The following is a 26944-nucleotide window of genomic DNA, read 5'->3' as shown; positions in this document are numbered from 1 at the left end:
TGACCTCACAGTGACTTGAACATGTAACGCTATCACGACGTGTTCTAATGTAACGTCGAAGTTTTTGCAGAGAAATTCAAAGAAATCCAGTTGTTTGATGTTTTCCCAGCAACATAAACTAGATGATTCTTTTATAAAAAATCACTCTAAAAAGTAATTGGGACTAGAAGAAACATCTTTTTTTTTTAATGGAGAGGCTGACTGACAGAAATCATAAAGACTATAGCTGTGTTCACCTCGAGCCATCCCATGATGATAATACCAATAAGATGTCTCATGTGAACACATGAGAATAAATGGACTAATTTAATTTGTGCCTCATTTCAAACACAAACATTTTCCGGGGTCCTTGGGGAATTGTTTGAGCCAGCAAGGTGGGGGGGGGGGGGGGGGGGGGGTGGGGGGGTTACCTGTATGATCTGGTGGTGGACGGACTGTTGGAGGAGTAGAAGATCTCTGTGTTGTAGAGAGAGCGGTCAGTCGCCGGGGACGGAGGAGGGTTCAGGATCTACAGACAGACAAGAACCTGTGTTATCTGACTGGACAGGAGGCGCCTGTGTGTGTGTGTGTGTGTGTGTGTGTGTGTGTGTGTGTGTGTGTGTGTGTGTGTGTGTGTGTGTGAGTGTGTGTGTGTGTGTGTGTGTGTGTGCATTTAGTCTTGATGGTCAGGTTAGGGTAAGGGGCTAGGAAAGGCTATGTCTTAATGAAGGTACAAGGATAAGGGTGTGTGTGTGTGTGTGTGTGTGTGTGTGTGTGTGGACCTGGGGGTAGAAGGCTCCCTTGGTAGACGATGAGCTGCTGGACGAGGCTCCGGTCACATGGTTCCTGTCATAGAGAGGCGCTCCACTGCTGCTGCTGCCCATCAGGCTGACTGAGCTCATCATGGACTTCCCACAGGAAATACCTGCACACAGCAGTTCACACTTTAGGAATACCGGAGGGGAAAATAGTCAATAAATAATATCTCAATAATTCCCTTGAAATACCGTTTGGTTCAACCCTTTGATGCGTATGACCATCCTTCTCGTACACTAATGTGATTTCAAGGGGAAATACCTTGTATATGACATTTGAGAGGGCTTTAATCCTGATATTAATATCCCATGTCTTCTTATTCTGAAGTGAAATAGGTCTAAGTCTACTGTTGATTTGAACCCAGTCCAAAGATCCATTTGGAAACGTATTCTTCCAACTCAACACGTATAAACCACTTCTTTCTGCCCCCCCCATCTCACCTTGGAAGGTGCCGTGCTGCGAGCTGCTGGGGGCGATGAAGTTGAGGGGCACGTGGGGCGTCCCGCTGATGTACTCGTGGGGAAACGTCCCACTGGGGCCCTTGTAGCGCCGACACACCACGCGCTGGCAGACGAAGTAAGCGCCGCCGATCACGAAGACGAGCAGGATGATGGCGATGACCGGGCCGATGGTGTTGGGCCCGGCGCTGGGGATGCCGCTGGAGGGAGGAGACACGTACTCTAGAAGCAGGAGCAGAGGATGCCGAGTCAGAGGACGAGCACTTGACCTGAACACAAGAACACTTGCAGCATGCCGGTATATTTCAGAGCCTTTACCACAGGCGAGCTCATCTGATCCGTCGGGACAGTCGGAGTAGTTGTCACACTGTTGCTTCTTGGTGATGCACTGGTTGTCACCACAGCGGAACTGGTTTGGAGGGCAGATGGCTGGAGGAGAACAAGTTGTCTTACTAATGATGAAGTCTCGTATGGCGCCGTTACCCATAAAACCATGCAGCTGAGACTGTTGTCATTTGATTATTTACCCCACTGGCACATGTCTAAATGTCAAAAGGCTGCTGAAGGTCTAATATCAAACACGTAAGTACATCTGTGGTTAAAAAAAAGCTCACTTATCTACAATATACAATATCTAGCCTTGAATCATGAAATTACATAGTTTGTTTTTCAGAATGTTTTGGAGAAGAACTATAATAAAGCAAATATATAAATCCTTTCATCGGCGGGCCGTGGGCTCAATCCCCTGTGTGTGATACATGGGGACTTAACAGAAATGTATTCAAAAGAACCGGCTCTGAGATGTAGTTCTTGCATATTAGTGTATTAGCGTGGCATCTCAAAGCTAACTGAGCCTACTTTCACAGTCCTGCTCGTCGGAGTGATCGGTGCAGTCCGGTTCGCCGTTGCAGCGCCGCTGGGCATCGATGCAGCCTCCTTTGTCACACTGGAACTGGAAGGCCGAGCAGACGGGGCAGTTCTCCTCGTCGCTGCTGTCGTCGCACTCGGGGAAGCCGTCGCACCGCCAGGCCATCGGGATGCAGTCGATCTCCCCCGTGGAGCAGGTGAACTGCTCCGTGGAGCAGGTGGGGGGCTCTGAGGAACGGACCCGAGAGGGAGAGGCGGTGAGAGAAGGGCCACGGTCATCTGAGGTGGGAGTGACCTCGTGGGCCAGGGTCACCCGGCCAAACATGAGCCTGACTGCTCATGAGTGGATAAAATCTAATCTAATCTATCAAATCAGAATTAAGTTGGTTTTGGCTGACACATGTTCAATATAATCTGATGACACAAAGACTAAATTACAAGTTAGCTGACAAAATTAGGAGAGCAAACATTTGAATTGAAACTAAAACTGGACTGAAATGTGTTGAGTTGTCTTTGACTAAAACTATGAAGGATAATATCGACTAAAATGGGACAAAGTAACTGGAGTAAAACTAAGGCTGAATCTAAAACACCAATATGATTACCGTCATGCGGCCAAAAGCAGGGCGGACAGGAAGTCACGTGGGCCATATGTAAATATTAGCTAGCATGCTAACAATCCTGTTGCTCACCTCCACAGTGCAGCAGGTCCTGCAGGAGCACCAGGTGCACAGGACAGGAGCAGCGCGGTGTGCCGTCGCCCTTGGCGATGCAGAGGTGGGAGCAGCCCCCGTTGTCACGGGAACAAGGGTGGGATGCTGGAGAGAGGAAACAAATCATTACACAGCGCCCAACAAAGCCTGTTGCATTGGACACTGGAGGATGCTGGCGGTGCGTACCAAACTCCTGTGGGTCCATCTCCTCCACAGCGTGGATGGAGGTCAGGTATGATATCCGTCCCTGAATGCGCGTGCGTCCATCTCCGGTCAGCTTGTCCACCCGCTCGATCATCTGCTGCTGCCGGTCGATCCAGTACAGATGATCCCCCAGAACCGTCAGCCCCGTCGGCTGGAGGATGTTGGAGTCCTGGAGGACGATGCGATTGGCTCCTGGTGGAACGATGTGGCAAAAATAAGACGAAAGAAAATAGCATGTGCCCACCAATTCAGTCAAAAAACTAAACAAATTAGATCATATGTTCAACTGATCTTTTGGAAAAAGGTTTCTTTAAATTGGCTATTTCTTTCCTGTGAAATTGTAAATGAGACTGTTGAATAAACAGTTAGCATTAACCAGATCCTGAACAAATTGGGTGCTCCTCAGTTGACTCGACTGAGACCAACGAAGGAGGTAAACATGGAAACAATTAAATATATGTTGCATATAGAGCCCCCTTTTGTGCAACAGTTTGGTCAAATAAATTCAACTTTCATTTGTATTTATTGTTTCTATGATGAGTTATGATAATGAGTAATGGTGTTATAGTGCACAAAAGACATGTTTGAGTTCCCTCTACTTCTAGTCATGGTTGTTCTGTTTATACAGAGTAAAAAACACCCTGAAACTGGTTAAAGGAGCATGAATCAATATCTTAGTTATATATATCTTTTTTAAATGTATCTGTTCGTGGTAACTCACCCGTCAGGTCGCTGCTCTCGATGCGTTTGAGGTCGGCGTCGACCCAGAACAGTTTCCCCAGTTTATTGTCCAGAGCCAGAGCTACTGGTCTGATCAGACCAGTGGTGAACAGAGACTCTCTCTCGGTCCCGTCCAGACTGGCTCCCTCGATCTTAGCTGAGCGCTCCTGCACTGTGGTGAAGTACATGTACCTGCAGAACACAGACACATGCATATGAGACGTTGCTCCCTGTGTGCAGAGAACCTCAGTAAGTTCACAGTAATAAAAAGGAGCTCGCCCTTTCTCGGCATTGACCACGATGGCCCGCGGCTTGTCGTCGTCGTCCTTCAGGACCACGCCCACGATGTGTCCGTCCATCCTCTGGACGTTGATGGTGTTGGTTGTCTCACAGGTCCAGTATATGTGGCGGCTGTAGGGGTCCAGGCTCAGGTCGTGGAGCTGGTTGTCCACCGGCTGAACGCTGCTGCTCACGATCATGGACGACTGGAGGCAAACACATCAAAGCACTCAATTCTACATTTGTACTCTGGAGTTGAACCCCCCTGCTCCGCTCCCGGACTGGGAGCCCATGAAGGGCTTTTAAAACCGGGACGTGTTCCCTCCTGTTGGGCCTGGTTATGTATCAGCTGGAATTTATGGAGGTTTAGTTGTGGGAGTGCCAAGAATTACTGTTTTGAAGATCTTGGCAGATAAAAATGTCCTGATTTTTGACAGGGGGATTCCAATTGGAAAAACATGATTGGACAGCAGAACTAATATGCTGGTTTAGGTTAAGGCGGTTATCAAAGATAATACAAAGGCTCCTGGTGGAGTTATTAAGCGGTGGGTCAGTTTGGACAGTAATATCAGACTCTGGTGTGGAACAAAACAGCCGGTCCCAGACTGCTGCTAAAGAGACGGAGCTGGACGGTGGTGTCTCACGCCCAAAACAAGATCAACTCAGCAACACATGAAGTTGTCCATGCACACTGGCTGTCAGACATGTACCGGTCCACATGAGCCCCAACCAACTCCAACTAATGTCATCCTGTCTTCACTGACAACTTGGATGTCAACACATTCAATACTTCTTTATGAGTTTCGTACCATGGCTCCGTCGTCTCTGGCCCTGCGTATGTTCTGACGCCCGTCCAGCCAGTAGACCAGCCGGTCCAGCGGGTCGTAGCTGACGGCTCGGACGTTCCTGAGCACGTGGATTGGCAGGATGATGTCGGGGCTCTGCTCCCCCAGCACCATCCGGCTGATGCTCGCCTTCTGGCTGAAGAGCAGGAAGCTAGAGGGAGCTGCAGACAGAGAGGCAGAGGGATGAGCACGAGAATGGAGACACGGCGCTGTTCACACGGGAGGCTGAAGTTTGTGTGACGCCTGTTGTGAAATACAAACACGCAGGGTCAAAACACGCAACACTGAGACACACACACACACACACCAGCTGGAACCGCTCTGGATGATGGTCCAGTGTGTGTGTGTGTGTGTGTGTGTGTGTGTGTGTGTGTGTGGAGAGATTGCCACATCATGTGCTGGCTGTTGAACAAGAGGCAACGGAGGATAGTGGACAGACGGTTTGTTTATCTTAGAAACCATCATCAAAAACTGTTTGGAAAAAAGCAGGCTGGCTGGTGATTGGATGACACGTCTGTCAATCAAACGCTTACCGAAGCCATCCAGAGAAGCCTTCGGTGTTGCTTTCAATGAGGAAATGCTGTGCGGTTCTGACAGAGCGGCTGCTCACCTGTTTACCTCGGCCAGCTGGCTGCTTCTCTCAGGACGCCAAACGCATTGCAGCCCGATTAGATGGGTTTCCACGCGGTGCCGAGTTATTGCAACAATCCAGCGGCTGCCGTGCAAAATAAGCAACCACTCGCACGCAACATTTTTCATTTTAATTTAGTTGTTGTTTCGTGTTTATTACTGGAGCATTGGAGAAGGAAGCGTGTGGATTGGATAGAGTGCCTCAGGCGATACCCCCCCACCCAAATGCTGCTGAAGGAGAGGGAGGAGAGCCAGGATGGAAGATAGGACCTGAGGCTACCCCACTACCCAGCATGCTGCTGGCTGTCTGATGATCGGTCGCAGGAAGAAAAAAAGGATGAAATGAGACTTAGGGCAAAACCCAACAGTGGGAGGTTCTCACAGAGACCTGGATCCATAGTGGTCCAGGATCCAGCTACGCTGGACGGGCCAACGGCAGCACAGAGCGCAGGACTCCGGTAGGCCGAGAGGAGGCCGTGTTTACATCAATGGGACTTGGTGCTCAAACACAATCAAAGTTGATGGACAATGTTTCCTTGATGTTGAATTGTTTTGGTGCTGCTGTTTACATTCCTCCTGATGCAAATACAACATAAATAAAGCGCTACAGGAATGAATGTTTGTGTTTTGTTGAATTCTTTTGGCTACAACTGCATGTCGTTGTGCAACACTGTGTTGCACAACGACAATAAATTACCCTTGGACCCTTTGACGTTTACACCCATTTCACTGCTGATGTTTTGCAACCGTAGATATCAAAATATGTTGGGAACATAAACAAGCCTATTTGCAGCTTTCAGAAGTCACTTTGTTAGTAAAAGTGCAGCGATCTTCCAACCTCACTGTGTCTAATGTCAGAATACTTAAATGTTGGACCCCCAGCAGCAGAGTGGTTCTCTCCCAGCAGCTCGGTACTTACAGCTGCAGTTTCGTCCGTCGGGGTTCAGGGTGTAGTGGGAGGCGCAGCGGCACTGGGCGCCGGCGGGCGTGGCCAGACAAAGGTGGCCGCAGTTGCCATTGTTGTGGGAGCACTCGTTGGTCCCCTCCTGGCGGGAGGAGTGGAACACCAGGATGTCCAGCATCAGCTCCAGCTGGCCCTGAGGACACAGTGATAGCATGGCGGTGAGGCTCAGTGTCTCTGAAGTTACCCACTGATCATTTTAGCCAATGTATACGCCATAACCATCTCTTCAGGAACACATGGCACCCAATAACAGTATAAATCAAACACACTTTGCTGGCACCTCTAAATCCAAGAGGTTCCATACCTGCAGCACCACCGTGCGGTTGAGTCCGCTGCGTTTGTCCGCCCGCTCGATGCTGCGCAGGTTGAAATCTGTCCAGTAGATGAAGTCCCGGTACTGGGTCAGACCGAAGGGGTGGGGGAGGTCGTCGACGATGATCTCCCTCTGAAGGCCTGCGGGAGAAAGGACAACATCGTCATCCTCTCAAAGACCACCGCCGGGACATCGTGCTCGCGTCAAGCAAAGCCTCCACCGCCATTGTAGGTATGCATGGAGGTGAATGGAGATCAGGCGTGTGGACACCATCAGGAGATTCACTGAAATGACAGCAATTGCCTGATGGGGGCACTAGAGGAAAGGTCATGAAGTCTCCTGCATCAGTACATGTTCCCATTTCTTTTGTTGGGAGAATCCAACTGTTAGTTTGAGAGATTAGGCTTTAAATAAATACCATACACAAATAAATACAGAGACTGATGTTGTAAATAACCTTCACCAATGAACACACGGACGGCGGCAACTATTAAGCGGTTCAAACAACCCATTCAACAAGCCATTCAACCCGGTTGTGATGATGCTAACATTGGCGATCCGTGCTAAGCCACGCCCACTTCTGAGTGATCCTGTCAGGCTTGTGGATGAGGTTGGCAAGTTCAACACTCTTATAACTGTTATTGAAACGATTGCCCATCATAACCCAACTAGAATGCAATCCAATGTATTATTTAAGGTTCATAAAGGATCCCATAGATCAAACATTCTGCCACAGTGTTCATTTCTAATGTAAATTAAATTGTGTGCTATAAGTGTGCAGTGACAATAACGTTATTGACATAAGGGCCAGCAGCACCACCACTGTGTGTGTATTTATTATCTAAACTTGTTATCTTCCGTGTTGCAGGAGTGAGTCTGTCATCTGTTAAAATAAGTCAGTAAAGTCTAAAGAGGCTAAATGAGACGACTAGAACACTAGTCCTCCTGTAGCTTAGTGCTGGGGACGTGAAGTCATGTGACTGTGGGGAGTTTGTTTGTAGCCCAATTGAGCTCTTTACTTAGTTCATTAGTGGAGATTGGTGTTCTGCAACATTCCCTTTGCTGTGCACGGTGAGTCCAAACCTTGCATGTTGGTGCTTTCGATCATGCACGTGTCCAGGTCCGTCCAGTAGAGCCGGTGGTCCACGTAGTCGATGGTCAGTCCGTTGGCCCGGCCCACCTTGTCCACCAGTGTTGTGACGGTGCTACCATCCATGTAGGCTCTGGCTATACGAGGCCGACCCACCCACTCCGTCCAGTACATGTAGCTGCGGAGACAAATCGCCGCTTGAGCCCGGGACAAGATGCACAAGGAGTTCTGAAAAGCTTGCAGTCGCCTCCCTAAAATCTGTATTTCCCCCCCGATCCAGTATTTAATTGCCTCATCTATTCCAGAGCGAGAACCTGTTTCCACTCTGTAACATGTATTTTGTTAACTTCCATGAAAGGAGACAAACCCGTCTTCATTAACATGCAAGCATGAGTATGTGGACATAAAATGACATCAGATGCCCCGCAGGCGCGTGGGTTGACATCCATGTGCCAATTACATCATCGAGACTCCGCCGAGTGATTGACATGTGTTAGGGAACTTGACACGCTGGCACAGGTATCAAACACACACACACACACACACACACAGAGGCAAATGAAAGTGTCTCGAGGAGGTTTGGCCGAGGACTAACACGATCATACCAAACAGGGTTATTAGCATCATCCCTCTCTGGGTTGGCAGTTAAAGGGGGAGGTGGGGGTGTACAGTGTACCTACATACCAACACTGTGACATCACTGAGAGAGACACGCTACATGAAGTCATTGGCACCAACTCGTACCCTTTGTGAGAAGCAGACCTCCAGTGCATTGCCGGTGTCTCACGGTGTTCTGCTGTGTGCTGAACACGCGTACTTCACTACACTCGTCCGTGTTGGAGGTTAACGATACGCGAGGGAAGCCAAATGACCCGGATGTCCATTTCTTTTGCATAATTTAGCAAATGTAACCAATATGTCCACCAGTTTTTGAATGGGTCGCTCACATGTGGCTATCTTTTTCGACTATACCTTGAATAGGTAGCACTTAAATGCTGTAGTAGCACTTAAATGTCCCTTACCGATAGCACTTTGTTGTTTAGCACTTTAGTAGCACTTAAATGTCTCTTACTGATAACACTCTGTAGTTTAACTTTATTGAAGAAATTGTACTTGCTTGATTCTTGTTGTTCTGAGTTTGGACTCATGGTTTAATGTACTTATTGTAAATCGCTTTGGATAAAAGCGTCAGCTAAATGACATGAAATGTAATGTAATGTAATGTAATGTAATGAGACCGGGGTCCGAGGGCCGCGAGGGTGAAGCAGGTAAAATAGTAGAGCTCCGGTTAGTCCTGCGACAAAATTTACTTTATTTACCGTTTTTTATGGGAGAAAGAAAATATTTCTTCAAGGTGTGCTTGCTTTCTCCTTGACACACGATATGTGTTTTACCATTTTTTTAAAAGATCTTGGGACGCAGCCGCCGCCTAGCTTGGCATTGCTCGACATGACAACAATGAATTTGAGGGAACAACAACAAAAAAACACAACATGTGTCAGTTCCCATTCCTACCCATTGGCCGGGTCCAGCGCCAGTGATCGGGGGTTGTCCAGCGAGCGCGGGTTGTCCAGGTCCTTACAGACCAGAACCTGTCGGTACTGGCCGTCCAGCCGGGCCACCTCGATGCGGTTGGTGCCCGTATCCGCCCAGTATATGTTGCGACCCATCCAGTCGACGGCCATGCCTTCTGGGTAGTCCAGGCCGAACTCTATGACATGTTCTACAGAGCTGCCGTTCATATACGCTCTGCTGATCGTCTGAGAGGAAGAGGAAGGAGTGAGGGTTCAGTTCAAAGGCATGAAATCCTAAATAAGCAACAACAAAAATTCAATGTCCCAGATTGAAAATCCTAATGTCTGCGGGGCAACTATGATGCTCTTTGATACCCATGCTGTAGATGTAACGGATCAAAGACACAACAGTCCACAAACACTAGACTCAATGAGTTAATCAACAGATCTGGAACACTTTTCTCCACAAAGAATCCCACAAAAGCACCACTTTAAATATTGTGTTTACCAAAAATGTGTTCATAATTCTCTGAGAAATAAGTCATTCAGCATGACAAATAAACCTAATAAGTCGTAGACGTCTAAAATGACAGATTAGTCAGAGAATCACCAAAGGGAGGGCATCTCTACATATTTACTGATGTTATATTACATTTCTGCCAGTAGCTCCCCCTAAAGCCTACCCACTGGACCTTTGAATACCATCTCATGCTTTGTGTTTGACATCAGGGCATTCCTCCAACCCACCTTGGCCTGTATGTCTGTCCAGTATATTCTCCTTTCAGACACATCGAAGTCGAGAGCGGAGGCCTCTTTAACTCCTGTCAGAGGAATGGGCACGTCGTTGCTGTTGGTTCCCAGAGAAATGCTCCTGATGTTGTCCCTGAGAGAAACAACATTACATTTCTCAAATTTAATGAGAGTTAAGACCTCTCCGACACCAAATCATGCCGTTTTCACGCACATTTATTGCTGTTGGGGGTCATGAAAAGAGCAGGGCTGTCGAGGATGAGACGAAAGAGTTAAAGGAACATGAAACAAAACAGTGAATATACTTTTGACTTGTGTAGCTTTGACATGAAACACGGCAAAGGAGCACGTTAGCAGAGTCTGTCTGTGTCTACACAGGATGTGTTCAGGGACAGTATTGAGTGTAGGCCACCCGTGTTTTGGCCCAACACACAATCACTATAGATACGTCCCTACAACAGAAGAAAATAGACTTCCATTCGAGCTGTTGCGCCATTACAGTGACCAGACGAACGAATCTCAGACGTGCATGAGACGGACAACAGATAAACATGTACAAGATGAGCAAGAGAAGTCCAAACACCCGTTAGACCAGGGCTACCGGGTTGAGATTCAACCCTGGTGTTCTTAACTCTGCCAGGATAATGCTGTGGCTTGAACTAAGGCTACGGAAAAGTAACTAAGCCTCATTTATGCAGCGTATGAGGCCAGAGACATTCAGGAAGTGCCCTGATAGGGCTGCTATGTGAAACCCTTATCTTTGTAGATAACAGCACACTGCAGGATTGATGTTTTGCTTTTGTACTGCTGATGGCTCACACAGATACTGGTCTTGATAAGATGCAGCTTTTTATTTTCATTTTTTTATAGCACTCTCTAAATAAAAAGGTTCAGGGTTCAGATTTATCTGACTGCTTGTGTTCATTGATGGGAAAGTAGCCATGTACGTTAGCATGGAAACATTGATGCGATACATTGAGATGTGTAACGGAATACAAATAAGGGATGTTTTGTGGCAAAATGAGTGTCATCTGTACTGGAAACAGTAGAACATGGAGCTCTACTGCAGGCAGACGTACCTGTTGGTGAAGAGCAGGAAGGCCTCCGGCACCACACAGGTCTGCAGGTCTGAGAGCAGCTCCATCCCCATGGGACAGGCACAGCTGACGGCCTGCCGGCACCAGAAACACAGGTGGCTGCATCCGCCGTTATCCGCCGCGCAGCCGTTAGTACCTGGGAGCGGAGCCAAAGCTTCAGCGTTCATTTTCACAATCGGTTTTCCTCTCGTTCTCGGTTCACGGCTGTTAGGTAAATCCCCCGGTTGCCTCTTACCGTGCGTCTCTGTGACTCTGGTGGCCTTCAGCCCCATCAAATCCGGCAGCTGGTCGATGATGATCTCTCGCACGGCCGTGGCTTTGTGGACCCTCTCGATGCTGCGTCTCTGCCAGTCCGTCCAGTAGATGTAGTCCCCCAGCAGGGTGAAGCCGAAGATGTGGGGCAGCTTGTCCTCCAGCAGAGTCTGCCTGTTGCTGCCGTCCACGTTGATCACCTGAGACCGAGACACTTTTAGAGCTTTTGCCAAGGCTAAAGTTTGTCAAGGTCAAAGTTACTGTGGAATATTATAGTCACATTTGACTTGTAAAAGTGAAACACTTCTTCTCATGACCACTTTACTTAAATGTCCTTGGTTGCTATTCCGTAGCTGACCCTGACCGTTGACCTCCCAGGGGGAGGGGGGTCCATTTCCATCCAGGGAATGATAGAGCACATATGATACGGAGGTTGCTGGGTTAAGAAGCGTTGGAAAGGGAAGAGGAGAGCCGGAGGAAACAGGATGGAGGGAGTGTTGTTTGGCCGTTGAAACAACGGCCAAACAAGTGAAACAACGGAAATGTGCCCAGGAATGTGTCCAAATGTGTCCAGAAACATCCACAGAGCAGGACAAAATAATGGAAAGGGGGAATTCTCCCCACTTTGACATGAACATAGATCACAAGAAGCACACGGAGAGAGAAGCGGCCCGGGCCTTCGTCAATACGAATTGAGAACAACCGGGTTGTCGTGAATGTCTCCTTGTGATTGGACAGTCCGGGGACATTCAGCCTGAACACTAGGACAGTAAGAAAAAAACACACTGCAACGAATACTGTGTCCAGGAGTATTCAGAGTTATTCAGACATTGTGATCGCGCGATTAAAATATCATTATGATAATAAGCAAAAGGCTGACGCTGTGTGAATACGTGATTAATACGTGAATCAAGCGTGGCGTCCAATCGGCGAAGATGTTCCTCTGTTCGCTTGGGTGTTCTTAAAGAACACGAGGAGAACCACTTCAACTTCACCTTGACAACACGACTTATTGGACACACGCTTGGAGGAAAACAAAGACGTCCCAGTGCACACATCGGAGCGGACTGGACTCACCCACATGTAAGGAAACCAACAACACCTCCTCATCGGGGCCTGTCCCACAGCCCAGAAGAATGACGGAGTTATGTGGCGTTCAAAAAATACAGTGGAAACACGAGGAGGAGCCCACGCAAGGCTTCTTACAGCGGCCCTATTCAGTGCTGGTCATAAACCCATCAACCATCACCCATCACCCATCAGATCTGAACAGGAAGAGAAGGAGAACTCCGTGTCTTATCTCCAGGTGTACTTTGTGACAGTGACAGTGAGGAACTTCTAAGTGCTTATAAAAATGTCTCAATTTGATCCTGATCCTCTGTATGACCGACATCAGTAAATAAGATTCTTAAAGCTCGTCATCGGTGCCAGTCGCTTGGATTCTGGTTAATTCAGATGACATCATGCAGGTTCACCAGAAACTCCTTCAGCTCGGACTCTAGAGGGGCCTCCAGCAGAGACCAGTCCACTGCCGACAGACCCAGATACGGCTTCACCTCCCAGCTCCTCTGACCACAAGTAGAGCTTCTCCTCTGCTTCTCTGCTCCCCCGCTGGGAGCCAACACAAACACCGCGCAGCCGGAGCCCCAGGACGCTTTGCTGGGCCCGGCTGGAGGAAAGGGAGGCACGGGAGAACCAGAACCAGCTGCTGTACAATGAGAGTTTTCCTAAAGGGGCTCTGGTGCTCGAACCACACCACCTTTCGTCCACAGGGACATCAAATGACATTTCCTCGTAGTAGCTTTGAAAGAAACTCAGATGAGAATGCAGAATGAAACCAGGACGGGAGGAAAGCTGCTCTGAGACACAGTTCCAAAAACTAAGCATTATGCGTGTTCCATAACGACTGGTTTGGACATGTAGACTCGTCACAGGGTAGTTTGGTCAGTAGTTGGCGCTGTAGGCTACACATGGCTGTCATCCGCCAGCAACTAGAGCAGAAGAAGGAGAGGCTGTGAACTAGAAACCAAATATGTCAGCTAGGAATGGCCATGTTTCAAAGACAATATAAATATATATCTGGAAGTAGGAACGTGTGAGTTAAATTCATTTATGAAGCAGACTCTTTTTCAACAAAGTGGGCGCAAACCCCCCCCAAGTTTCATCAAAATTGTGCATACAAAATGTATGTGAATGGAAACTATTGTCAATAACAGATTGGAACATTTTGTCCACCAGAAATGTTGTTGCTAATTACACACACAAATGTGAAACCCACAATTCCTCACAACCCGTCTCGCTGTTCTGAGTATGTTTACGTGCGTGTGTGTGTGTGTGTGTGTGTGTGTGTGTGTGTGTGTGTGCACATATCAGTCACAAGGCATCTATTACTAGGCCGGTGAAAACTGATACAGCCGCCCCAGCCAGCAAATCCCCCGCTGTGTGTGTGTGTGTGTGTGTGTGTGTGTGTGTGTGTGTGTGTGTGTGTGTGTGTGTGTGTGTGTGTGTGTGTGTGTGTGTGTGTGTGTACGAGCCGAAAGTGAGAGCTGCAATTGACAAGGCTGCAATTAGAACTGGTGTCCGGCCCTCCTCCTCACCGCCCCGTGCTATTACAGGACCGCCATTGACTGAAATAGACACACGCTTTTATTTTAGAAGCACTACAGTCATCTGCAGCCCGCGCCACAGTGTGTGTGTGTGTGTGTGTTCGTGTGTGTGTGCGCCATGCCAGAGATTTCACAAGTGGGAAAAGGAATTCTGCCGAACTGTTTGTGACGCTGTGCACGACAGACGGATAAGTAACATAGAAAATGAGTTTGGTGCTGTGTGTCGCAGGTAAAACATCTTGTTGGGTTCATGACACACGTCTTTTGTTGAGATCACCATCAATCACCGTTTGAGAACGAGCAGCAGACTGGGGGTTAGCTGGGGATGCCGCGGTCGGACAGCAGTGTTTCATCAACTGAGATCAACGTCAGGCTTGATCTTGAACATCGCTCTCCTATCTTTGACAAACTAAATATCCGGAGACCTTTCAGACTCGACAGTTCCAATGTCGTCTTCATTTTAAAAGTCTTCACATTGTTCGTCACAGCGTTGGAGACAGAAAGCAAAAAGGAAGTAGAATGTTTTGCTCCAATATGCCATGGCTTTTAAATGTAATTTGGTCTTTGAGTATAAACTCTGCTGTGAATCCGTGAAGATAACATTCAGACCGTGAAGAGAGCAGAATAAGAATTAGCGCTGTTGCTGTGATGTGGAGCGCCGTTTCCAGCTATCTGTTGACCCAACACTCATTTAAATATCCATTCAGGGGGTGAGCAAACAGGAGGAAAAAATAAAAATAAACCATTCACTTTGATGGGCCTCTGATCCCAGGGAGGTTCCTGACCCCTCATTCATTTATCACCGTGACACAATTAGACATGGCCATCCCAGTGAAAAGATGGCAGAGGGACTCCCTTTCTCTGCCCTCTCCTCCCTCTTTGCTGGCTGTTTTTTTTCCACGAAGAATTATGCACTGGGAGTGTGATTTTCTTTTCTTCCTTTCTCTCACAGTCTTTTTTCTCATTTTGGGTGTGAGAACGTCTCATTTCTCGATGGACACGGGGGCAGAAAAAGAAGAAGAAAAAGAACAAAAAGGCGAGCAAACAGAAAAGTAACAAAGGTCTCATCGGACACGCAGGGAGAAGTCAAGACCGTCGCGGGACAGTTCACATACGCTGTCCTCTGATGGACATCATGAAACACGGCAGATGAATGGAGTCCATCACAGAAAAGTCCTTTGACTGCTCGCTGTGTGCGTCCACACGCTCAGCTCGGCTCATTCACTGCTTTTTCCATTCCCACCTGACTTCAGCGGGGAAACCACCTCATGTCGAGCTCCGAGAGGCTTTACAGACAACCGACGCACTAAAGACCGTTTTCATGCTTCGTGTGCGTCGACTCTTCTTTTAGATGTGTTGGTCCTTAAAATGTGGGACAGTAAGATGGAAATGAAAACATTGACGGTCCAAAACATGATATTACAATGATGGATAGCAGCAAACCAGACAATGCTTTTTATGTTTTTCTGAATTACTTTTGTAAACATGGACATTCCCTTCATTGACCTGGACATGGTACATTTGCACATATTTATAGTCTGCTACAAATGTGCACACTTGTGTAATATAGTCATTTGTTTTCCTAAATATTTGATTTTGTAGTTGTAGTCAACTGGTGTATTCAAAGAGTATTATAATCTATTCTTTATATTGTGTATTCTTATATGTATCTAGTGTTGATATGTATATGTACAGCTCCCATTTGATGCGTGGGTAACCTGCTGACAATAACTTGTACATCTATCTATCATCCGTCCACACATACATCTATCCTCCTTTCCAACCACCTACTCCCCCCCATCTATCCATTCGTCCGTTCATCTGCCCATCCCAATGATTATCCCATCACTAAAATGTATGCCTATTAATTTCCTGCCATCGCTCCAGCAACAAACATGTTGTGTGTCCGGGTTCTAGTAGCAGTTCCTGTTTGCACTGCCACAGCGTTGGTGTGACGCTTCTATTACATGCAGTGTGTGTTACACCTGGCTATGAAAACTAACCATCCAGTTAGTTTTCATTTAAATGTGTGAAATGTCATCAATGGAGCAAATGAAAACACGTTAGTTGATCAAATAGAAATCAAACTGGTATCGTATCGGTTACCAGACCTGAAACCTGAACTGTGCTGGTCCGTGGTGAGAACACACACACTCACGACACACACCCATAAACACACAGCGCTGCTATCGGTTTCCTACACAAGCAAACAGAGAACGTAAAGACACCCTGGGAGTGTTTACTCATGTGTGTGGGTGTTTAATAATGGAGGAATTTCTCAGGAATGTGCAACCGGAGAGTAATGTCTGACGGATTATTCCCTCAAGAAGAAACCCTGGTTGATCATAACAGCCACCACTGAGGTCCAGTGTGCTTTTTGGCCAACCAGTAAACTATTGCTAACATTTAAATGCTAATAACACCAAAGTTCCTAAATTCCAAGACGTTCCTGTCCTGTCGAACATACCACTTGATGTTGTGTCATCTCCTCGATGAAGAGCAGCTAAAGATTAAATGATTTAGTGAAGGAGATGTATAGTCACATGGTTAAACTATGTATTGATCCTGGTCCCATTCTATATAAGGGGCTATTTATATATTTTTTTGTTTTTCCTGAGAAAACCAGCCAGAAAATCTGATCAAAATCAATGAGATGCCCTGAGACCCCCCCTCCCCCCTGACTTACAAGACTGTCTCGTTCACACCCACCAACTGTCCCTATACACCCCACCCCCCTCCAACCACCTGATATATAAATAGCAGTCTCATACAGTGAGGGGTATGGAAAGACTGAGCATGCATCAGAGTTGCTCCTTCAACACCATGTCATCTGGTGTCCAGGTAAGACAAGGGGAGCACCCTCAGAGCTCATTGGAGAACCAGGACCGAGCGGGGCGGACTGCAAGGCCCCTGCTGCAGTAAAACCAGAGCTTTTCTGAAAGGGACTCTAGTGCTCGGTAAACGCTACCGCTTTCGTCCACAGGGACCGCCAGAATCGACAGTTGAAAGTTCCTAGTGCTAGCTTTAAGATGACTTCACTTTATACTTATTTTTGTTTTACTTTGACGATTAAAGTCATAATGATATAAATAAAAGTGGGGAAAAAACAGTGATCAGAATGTCAGAATGGGCAGTACATGAAAATGACCGCTTTAAGCATAGAAAACGAGTTGACTCGACCTCTATCGTGCGTCTGGTCCACACGGGACACACACATCTGTGGGCTAGCAGCCGCTATTGCATGCTCACCACAACAGCGCTTACATCAGACCACAATATTACCATCCTAATACGAGACCTGGGATTGGCCACAACACACACACACACACACACAAATGTGGGCCAGAGGCTCCCAGAGGAAATGAGACATGAAGCTACTGTCACTGTTGGTAACAAGAGGCAAACAGGAAGGAAGAAGCGGGGAGGATGCCGTGGAAACTGAGCAACAGCAGGTGTTTCTTCTATTCCTCTAACCAGGATTTATGGGCCCGTGTCGGAGCAGCAATCAGTCGTCACGTCACAATCGGGATAAATGAAAAACCTCCAAACTTGCAGGTTGATAGTTACTGGGCTTGACATTGGTGTGTTGCTCTATACATTATGAAGTTATTCATCACTCCAATACAAAACATGGCCAGTATTCATGTGGCTTTTAATGTTTTCATGGTATTTTGATATTATGTCAGATGGATTTTATGTGCATAAAATACGATAGTGTTACATGTGTGCATAGTAACTCAATTAGCTTGTGCTGGTCAAACTAAATCTGTGACAAACTGCCACTTTCTTGACGTGCGTTTTTATCGCTGACTACCGTACATGTTTTTTTCTAAACACCGGACACCAGAAAGGAACCGGTTCAGGGCCCCGAAAACCTCCAAAAACCACGACTGGAATGAGCATCATATTAAATTACAATAATACACACATGGTATGAACTCACAATGTCATATTCGATCCAAACACATACCAATAGAGTGAACTATAGCTAAGTATAGCAGGGTATATTCAGACATCCATCAATCATCTCCAGGAGGTTCAACAAACCAGTGAACAGACAACTAGGTTTGCTTGCTGCCTGTCAGGGGAGTTGGAGCTGGTGTGTGTGTGTGTGTGTGTGTGTGTGTGTGTGTGTGTGTGTGTGCCTCCATTATTATCGCTGCCAGTGTTTTAAAGAGAAGCCCCGTCGCTTCACAAAGCCCCCTCAAATCGCCTTTCACGGCCCTCCGGGGGGATAAAGCACCAGGACAGCACCGAGCGACCCGGAGGCCGATGTCCACACAGAACTGCGTTCCAATCTTTTATCTAATTGATCCATTCAGCTATGCGGCGTTTGCCAGGCAGCCAACCAAAGCACAGGTCTTTGTTTCAAGACATGCAATGAAAGGGAAAAGTCAACATCTATGTCGACTGTGGCTCAGTGGTGAGCAGGGCCGTCCTTCAATCAGAGGATCGGTGGTCCGAACCCCGGCTCCGCTAACACATGTCGATGTGTCCTTGAGCAAGGCACTGAACCCCAAATGTCTCTCGTGACCGTTATTGGCATGCCATACATTCTTTGCATAACCTGTACAATATCGTCAGAGGTCAAATTAAATGCACCACATGTGTACGATATATAGAATATTTTAGTAGGATGTCCAAAGTGAAAACATTATTTTTCAGCCTGCATGTGGTGATTTCAAAGAAAAATGGAAAATGTGACATGGCCAATAAAAAATGAAGCTCCTTGCACCTGTCAAATATTTTCACTTTTCCTTTGCCAATTGTTCCAGCTCTTGAAGGTTTGAAGGATTCCTTTCCCCAGTGGCAGATTTCAGATCTCGCCAAGGATTTTCAATGGGATTGAGATCAAGAGTCATTGCTGGCCTGTTTGCACAAGTCCATTTTCTCTCCTTTCCCTCGCTTGTATGTGTTCTTTGGTTCTTAGTCGTGTTATGGAACCCAGGATCTTCAACCCAAACCAAGTTGTCTTATGCTGGGGAGCCAGCCTCCCAGGTCTGGGTTGTGTACTTGACGAATAATTACAACAGCCAGGTCCGTTACATGAGGCCATTGGGCCCAAAAAGACCATTTCCCATGGACTAGCATTGTGTAAATCAGCGGATGATATTTTTTCAACATCTCAATATGTCGCAAAAGTTGTTGCATGCAACTGCTGTTGTACGCCACCGCTCTTCACATATTGGTTGTTTTCTAGGATTAAATAGGGGGAGTTTTGTGGACTCTTTGACGAGACAACCATCCAGAAAGGTGAGATAACGTCGGCCTCCCTGGCTACCGTCCGGCTTCTCTGCATTGACCAGGGGCTCGTTGTCCTTCAGCTGGAGCAGAACTTGGGAGTGCGTCCACCGGGTCGCGGAGCTCGTTCCCACCCTGAGTGATCAGGAGCTGCTGCTGAAGAAATGAGCTTTTCTCTACCCGAAGCGTGCCCGAAAGCTCCAGGATCTGTTCTGAACCGCGAGGCCCTGGAACTCTTCCTCTGTGATGTCGAGGCCGCGGGGCGCCTGCTTCGTGTGCAACGTTTTGGCTCTTGAATGTGTTGGCGCTGGGAGGAAATTCGTTGGCTCATGGCTTCTTTTTCTTCAGCACATGACACTTTTAATCTCGAGCTTTGAGTTGAATCCCAACTTTAAGAGCTACTATTTGTGGAGCCCGTCTGCCTGGTTTTTCTTTATTTGTTGGAGGGATCTCGTTGACGTTGGAGCATCATTCCTTAATACCTGTCAGCACCGAGATGTGTTGTGAAAACCTGAAGTTATAAATTATCATAAAAGTTACGTTGTACAAATGCTAGTAATAACTTTGTTTAAATATGTTGTCAAGTCTGCCTTGTTAAGAACTTCTGATTAAATCAGATTATACTGTTAATGTTTTATATTGAAATAGAATGCGGCGTATAGCAGAATATAGCATGTAGAATATCAGGGGGACAATACATTTTTTTTATTATACATTATTTTACTGCAAAAAGGGAAATGCAAAAACTAGAAAATGTAAGTACAAATATAAAAAGGTAGATTGTCCACGATTATCTTACCAGACAAAAAGAAAAAGTATGACTTGAAGTCCGGTTCTGTATTGGGTTGTTTTCATTATGCGCAGTGTGTTTGGTTATGCTGTATATGTGTTTTTAAATCGGGGAAGATCTTTTTTTTAATGTGTTTTGTCTGCGTTCCAAATCGTATTAACAGAAAAATGGAACAAAGTACCAATATGGAAAGTTTATGAATTGATTGCTGTTATCGATGCATTCATGTGGAAGTGCATTCTACTATTGTAGTTTCAAAAAACACTGTACATATATATAGAACAAAATACAATAGTCCCCTCTGAAATGCAGTGGGCAAAAGTGGAAACACCATAAATTGATAACAATTACATGTGCCTCAATGATACTTAATGACCATACTAAATGTAGCTGGTTGGTACGTCTAAGTTAGTGTTGTAGAGACGTTCAACTGGACGGTTACAGAAACAAGACACAGGCAAGAAGACTATTGGATCAAGGTGCAGGGCCTTAAGCAGGGGGAATTCCACCATACACACCTCCCTGAGCTCCACCTCACACACACACACACACACACACACACAAGCAGTTACCATCTGGCCTAGCGGTGTGATTGAAAGGCGCTACACACGGTCAATCTGCATAATCACAACAAAGCAGCCGTTTTGTGTGTGCGTGTGTGTGTGTGATTGTGTGTGTGTGCAGTGAAAGCAACACATCAGTCAAAGCAGTTAACACTCTCAAACACATTCATGCGCGCACACACACTCCTTTTTAGAAGGAGGGGGGGGGGGGGTAACTTCAGAGGATTTTTTTTTCCACAGAGGAGGGGGAGGGGTGGGAGGTTCTAGAGGGGGAGTCAGATTTCTTTTTTTTAAAAGGGCTTGAAAACATAGAGGGAGAAAGGGGGGGAGCATTCCTCCAGTGTTCTTGGACAAAGTCTTCAGTCTGGCTCATTTATCATTCTCTCTCTTCTTCCTTTCAAAAGGTAAAATGCTGGGCGCTGTTTGGCAGACTCGCTTCGAGCACGCACACGCCTCATACAGTAAATAATAATATGATATGTTAAAGATATATTCATGCCAGCAGGCAACTCAAAAACCTAAACATGTTCAATTGACTACGTAAGACCAAGAAAAGAATGAATGAAAAGTCACATTTGAGGACCATCAAAAGCACACAAAGTGTAACACAAAACACAAAATACACACATCGAGTTCAAGCCAAGTGGTCAGAATGCGCGTGTGCTCCACCACCTGATGCAGGATAAGCTAAGGATTTAAACCCTGTTGCTTGTAAACGTTTCATAGCACATTGTTAACCACGTTCACAAATATAACATTAATAATCGATCACGGGGGAGAGCAGCACTGCCTCGTCGCCTGGATTATGAAATGAAACGTAGCGTCAGGGGAAGCTGCACGAGCAATAATTCTACAACAGTGACAGGAACATGGCGTCCCGACAGCAAGCCTTATGTCACGTAAACGACTGGAGGCGGCGGCATTGAAAAGATGGGTGAGTAGTAGTTGCCACCTTCCACCGTTTGTACTTTTTAAACATACATTTTATGTGCTGATATTTACTGGAAATGACAAATAATGGAGCCAACAGTGAGTTACAGCATAGCTCAATTTCTGGTGAGTGTACAGTGAGTGACGGAGGTGTAAATGTAGCGCACATGGCTTAAAATCCTACGGTGGGGCTTTCTGAGCCGTCATACATGTGTATAACAACAAACACGGAACAAAATCAGACTACACACACACACACAGATAGAGAGACGCAGGCATAGAAATGTCTTCACACCCAGCAATTTCTTTTCAACGAGATAAAAACAAGGCTGAAATGTGAAAAAAAAGCCCTTTGAGGTGGGTCCTTTCAGCCAGAGAGAGAGAGAGAGAGAGAGAGAGAGAGAGAGAGAGAGAGAGAGCAGCCACCTCTTTTCAATTGGGGAGCATTCAGCCAGAAAGCTCAGGCATTCACTATTTTGCACCGGCGTTCGGCCTTCTCCTCTCCGCTGCTATGAAAACATGTTAAACTCGTCTAAATCTGCGGGCGCCACAACAACCACCAAATCACAAATAGGCGACAACGCTGAACAGACAAAGAACAGAGACAGAAATAGAAAGAGAATGCAATACTGATCAAAGAGTAGTAACAAGCTGAAAGTGGAAGAAAACCCCCACAAAAAACAGAGGGAAGAAAAGAGCAGGAGAGGGACTTCTGGTTATTGTCATGTCTCAAACAAGAGACACTTTGTGATATTGACAGAATGAATGGAGGACACCTGCTTTAAAGGAACTAGAGAGGTGTTGGGGAGAGGGGGGAAGGGCAGCCAGAACAACAACTCCCCTCGCCCCCCCCGGCCTCCTTCATCCTCCTCCTGGGCTCCAGATCTGTAATGTGACTGTACTAATGAGAAACAATATAGACACATATCTACAGACAGAGAAATATGTAGGTACTATAATATATAAGTATATATTTTTCAAGCTGACCAAGTGGTCTTCTCCTTAATGCACCTCACGTTCACATACCAGAAACATATGCCACCCTCCTGCACCTGCAGAGCAGCTGTCCCACTCTCCATCAGACCTGCGTTACGTCTACATGCCTTTATTCAGACTGCGATGCGACAACATCTCATTTCCACACAGTCAGAGAACGAAAAGCGTCCTTCCGGGTCCCGGTTGAGTTATTCAGTCATAGTGCACCACGGACAGGGTTCCAGCTCTTTTCTACAGATAATCTGAAGACTGGAAAGTCGGTGAACCGTTTTACATGCAGCACATTGACCTGCTTGACCGACTAAGTGACCAGATGACAGCTGGTACGATGCAGCCGTTTCTTAACATGCTCCCCCTTACAGTCACTCGCCAGGCAGGAGTCACAGAAATAGCGTTACTTAATAAACCTAAAGATCAAGTTCAATATTCAGCAACTTGACACTTGAGCATCCGTCGGCGGGCAAAATGTACGACAGGTCCGACTAGACCACACCAGACCAGACCAGACAGGCCGGATCACAACGGACCAGTAGAGACCGGGCCAGATGACAACAATCTTACCCAATAGTGCGCAAGGGTGTCCAGCTATTGCATAACTCCACATTCCATCGGGTCACCAGGAAAACACACATGCACGCACACATCCAATGTATCCTCATTCCACCTCTGATTACCCACGTGCCCTCCCGGCCCGCCGGCTGAGAAGGAGCTGGTGAAACATACATAGACATTGAAAAAGGACTGCCGGTGGACGTACCTCTATCTTGTCGGTCTTGGCGTCCCCCCAGTATAGCTTTCCTGCCGCGTAATCGATCGCCAATCCATTGGGCCACCCAAGGGAGCTGTTGAGCAGAACCAACCGCTCCGTTCCATCCAGGTTGGCCCGCTCGATCTTGGGATGCTCGCCCCAGTCGGTCCAGTACATGAAGCTGCAAAGAGGCAGAGGCAATTAGACAAGATGGAGCTTACTTCCAGTCATTTTAAAAACATGTCTTGTGTAGATTAGTTCATACATTTCTCATGGAGACGATGTGCATTTCCACCAACAGCTTTATTTCTGGATTTCTCTCAACTTTGGGTCATGTTTTTTGATGAATGAGATCAAAATGTTTTTGTTGTTGTCGTTGTTGTTGCCAGGCATTTTCTTTCTCTAATGCAGGGCTATAGCCAGTGTCTAAAATATACAACCTTTTGGAGTTCTTAATAGTTTCTTGGTGTTTAATTTATTTCCCAAAGTGAACATCTCAGGCCGCTGTTACACTTGCCTCAACTTGGACCGAGCTGTGTCGGCATGTGTGTGTCCACGCTTCAATGTGACCCGTCTGATCGGGTGGTGATCAGATACATGTTGTGGTCAAAATGAAAGCAAGTTAGCATCTTGCACTGCAGTATTAGGAGACTTGTTTTTATTGAAGAATAGCCGCTAATTCAGTGATGAATATTTCTCCACACACACACATACACACACCAACACCTACCCATTAATGGGGTCCAGGACGATGGCTCTGGGTTCATCCAGGTTCTCAGAAATCAAAATCTTCCGGGAGGTTCCATTCAGCCTGGTGACCTGGATTACCACATGATAAAATATTAAAATACAAACATACTTGCCTTAAAGATTCTTCATAACCATCGGACCTGTTTGTTCAATTCTGGTCTTTTTCTGTTTTTTAAATCTAGCATGGTCTTGCTGGTTTCTCAAGATTACCAAAATGATTTATGGCAAATCTTTTTTTGTGAATTAAATCTAGTTTTGCAGAGATGTCCTGGCCTACTCACCATATTCTACAGACAGTGAGGACTGCATTCCCATTTATCAAACAATATTAAAGTACACCACAACAGCAGACCGTGTTGTAGATATTCATTTAAAGAATAAAAAATAAAAATGATATGAGGTATTCCAAGTAGTTGGTAGTAGAGCTCTAATGTAACGATGTACCTCAATCCGGTCAGTGCCAGTGTCGGTCCAGTACAGATTTCTGGCAACCCAGTCCACAGCTATACCATCTGGGTGGTTGATCTCCGTGGTAACCAGCATCACGGCATTGCTGCCATCGATGTGGGATCGCCGGATGGCCCGAACCTCATCGTCCGTCCAATAGACGTAACCCTCAACCGGGTCGTAGTCTATCGCGATGGCGTGGCGAATGTCATCAACCTGCATGAGCAGAGGAACAATGACAAAGATGTGAGGGTGAGACAGGACCGATACGTCTTCTTTGTGTATGTATGTGTGTGTCTGTGGGGGGGTTTACCTGGAGTATTATGTCGGTGAAGTCTGGCAGGTCCAATGAGATTCTCCTCAGGTCAGTCCGTCGAGCCAGGAGCAAAACCTGTTCTGCTCCTAAACGACCAGACAAATGACGTTAATTAATAAGGGTCACAGGAGGGTTTGTGACAGATATGAGATATGAAATCCCTCTCACACACTCCTCACAGCCCAACAGCTAACTAACTAACTTGCCCAAGCACATCTACCGGCATCAAAATTAGGAAGCCTGAGGTAGTAAAACAAGCCTCTTGCTTGATTCGATTGGCAGCCTGGCCAACCATGACATCGATGAGCGGTGGCGCCTGGCGCTGAAAGTCTAAACATATTTGTAAATGTAAATCTCTTTCCCAAATCCAAGAAGATTTCTAGATAGCTAAAATTCAAATTTTTAGTCATCAAGTATAACGGTGACAAAAGCTGAGATATCCCGATTTTTAGTCCCTAAGACAACGTAGAGGCCGCCCCGGCCTGGCAAATGACCATATCTTTCAAACTCCACACTTTTTAATTCATGTTACAAAGTAGTCTTCAAGTACAAGCCAAGATAACACTGAGGATAACAAAGGTTCTCTCAGTGTGAGGCTGAAATACCCATTGATGCTCAAATGACTGTGCATACAGTATACTGCGCCTTGTGATGCAATTCAATGGGCTTTACAATCTGTACACATACGACATCCCTGACCTTTGACCTCACATCGGATCAGGAACAACTCCCAAAAAAAGGACCCTTCAGGAGAGCAACAGAGGAGGATCCCTCTCCCCGGATGGACAGAACACTAGATGTCATGTGACCAGATGAACAGCGTTACAGTTACAATGCAATCCACACACCACCACCACAGACCACAGCTCTCTGACACCATTTCAACAACAACCAAATTGCATCAGCCTCAGAAAGGTTATGTTGTACAATTACTGGCCCCACCTTACAAGGAGCAATAGATACTCCAGGGAAAAACCTTCACAGCTTGGAAAGATATAATAGGGTCTTGGATCAGATGAGCTGTAATTCCCCTTGTGGGTTTAGAAAAATGGTCTGAGTTTGGCTTTTTAGGAAAATTCCAAGAGAATCTACCTTTCGGAACCAACACAAATACCACATGATCGAAATGGTCCAATGCAAATATTTATGCAAGTGGCATGAACACACAAACACTTAATAAAGTTACAAATACTCCCCTACAAGCAGCAGTATGTTAAGCTAAATGTACTTAGTGCCAGCCGTAAAAGCAGTGGTTGTGCAGTAAAATGTCCCGTGACTGAAATATTAGTACGCGAGACATTATCAGATTGTTAATACTGACTCATCAAAGCGTGAGCCGCATGTTACTCTTACTGCTACCAGTTAGCTAGTTTCCACTGGATTCTGCACATCTAAGACTCCTCTGCTGTGCAGTCAGTATCGTTGTGAACTTGACAAACAGCAGACATTGTTTCCTCCCGTTGGAGAAAGATTGTTCACTTCTCCAAAGCTTGTGTCATTAAAGTATAGATGCCACGGCACCGGCCAAGCAGACCCAAGTCTGAGTACGTGGTATCTGGATGAGAGCCAAACCCCACGGTCCAATAACAATCCGTTTCCAAACTAAACAAAGGTCTTTTCTCGAATCTTTGCTTCTATATTGATGTTAAATGTAGGACAATTGGATGTCTGTGGGCCTCAAACAATGTGAGAGGTTCTGGGGGAAAAATGTCTGTTTGTTGGAACAACTCAGAGATCTGATATGTGGTTTCATATTTAACAATTTAGAATATTTTATGAAATTATCATGTGTTGGACAAGCTTGATATGACAAGTTTGTCGTAACTACAGCTGTGAAAGAAATATGGAAAGTACAACACCTCCTGCTGAAAGATAGTGGAGAAAAGGTAAGTACTCAAAATTGTTTTTAAATATTTGAATATTGAAATGAAAAGTTAATTTTGAACCCTTCTAGGTCACGTCTTATGACCGGAGATCATATTGTGCAAAATTTGCAGACAAAAAATGTCTTTGTATTTTATATCAAAATCCCAATAACTTTTCTTCCTGTGAAAGAAACTATGGCG

General features: G+C 46.2%; 1 protein-coding gene across 1 annotated transcript in view; it reads right to left on the bottom strand.

Moving 5' to 3' along the window:
- The window catches only part of lrp5 (low density lipoprotein receptor-related protein 5), a 49172-nt gene that overhangs the window by 2497 nt on the left and 19731 nt on the right, over positions 1-26944 (bottom strand). The window contains exons 8-28 of the mRNA XM_034534912.1: positions 24876-24964; positions 24560-24778; positions 24096-24184; positions 23375-23546; positions 11475-11691; positions 11222-11375; positions 10140-10275; positions 9394-9638; positions 7872-8056; positions 6780-6928; positions 6431-6608; positions 4846-5042; positions 4037-4242; positions 3759-3949; positions 3020-3229; positions 2813-2938; positions 2112-2348; positions 1572-1682; positions 1236-1475; positions 762-904; positions 411-508 (exon numbers count right to left, since the gene is read on the bottom strand). Of these exons, the coding sequence (XP_034390803.1) occupies positions 411-508; positions 762-904; positions 1236-1475; positions 1572-1682; positions 2112-2348; positions 2813-2938; positions 3020-3229; positions 3759-3949; positions 4037-4242; positions 4846-5042; positions 6431-6608; positions 6780-6928; positions 7872-8056; positions 9394-9638; positions 10140-10275; positions 11222-11375; positions 11475-11691; positions 23375-23546; positions 24096-24184; positions 24560-24778; positions 24876-24964 (3592 nt within the window). The remainder of the gene's footprint in view (positions 1-410; positions 509-761; positions 905-1235; positions 1476-1571; positions 1683-2111; positions 2349-2812; positions 2939-3019; positions 3230-3758; positions 3950-4036; positions 4243-4845; positions 5043-6430; positions 6609-6779; positions 6929-7871; positions 8057-9393; positions 9639-10139; positions 10276-11221; positions 11376-11474; positions 11692-23374; positions 23547-24095; positions 24185-24559; positions 24779-24875; positions 24965-26944) is intronic.

This window comes from Cyclopterus lumpus, chromosome 6, assembly GCF_009769545.1.
Source record: "Cyclopterus lumpus isolate fCycLum1 chromosome 6, fCycLum1.pri, whole genome shotgun sequence".
NCBI lineage: Eukaryota > Metazoa > Chordata > Actinopteri > Perciformes > Cyclopteridae > Cyclopterus > Cyclopterus lumpus.
The sequence above is the reverse complement of the archived record's forward strand: the minus strand, read 5'-3'. Positions and strand labels throughout refer to the sequence as shown.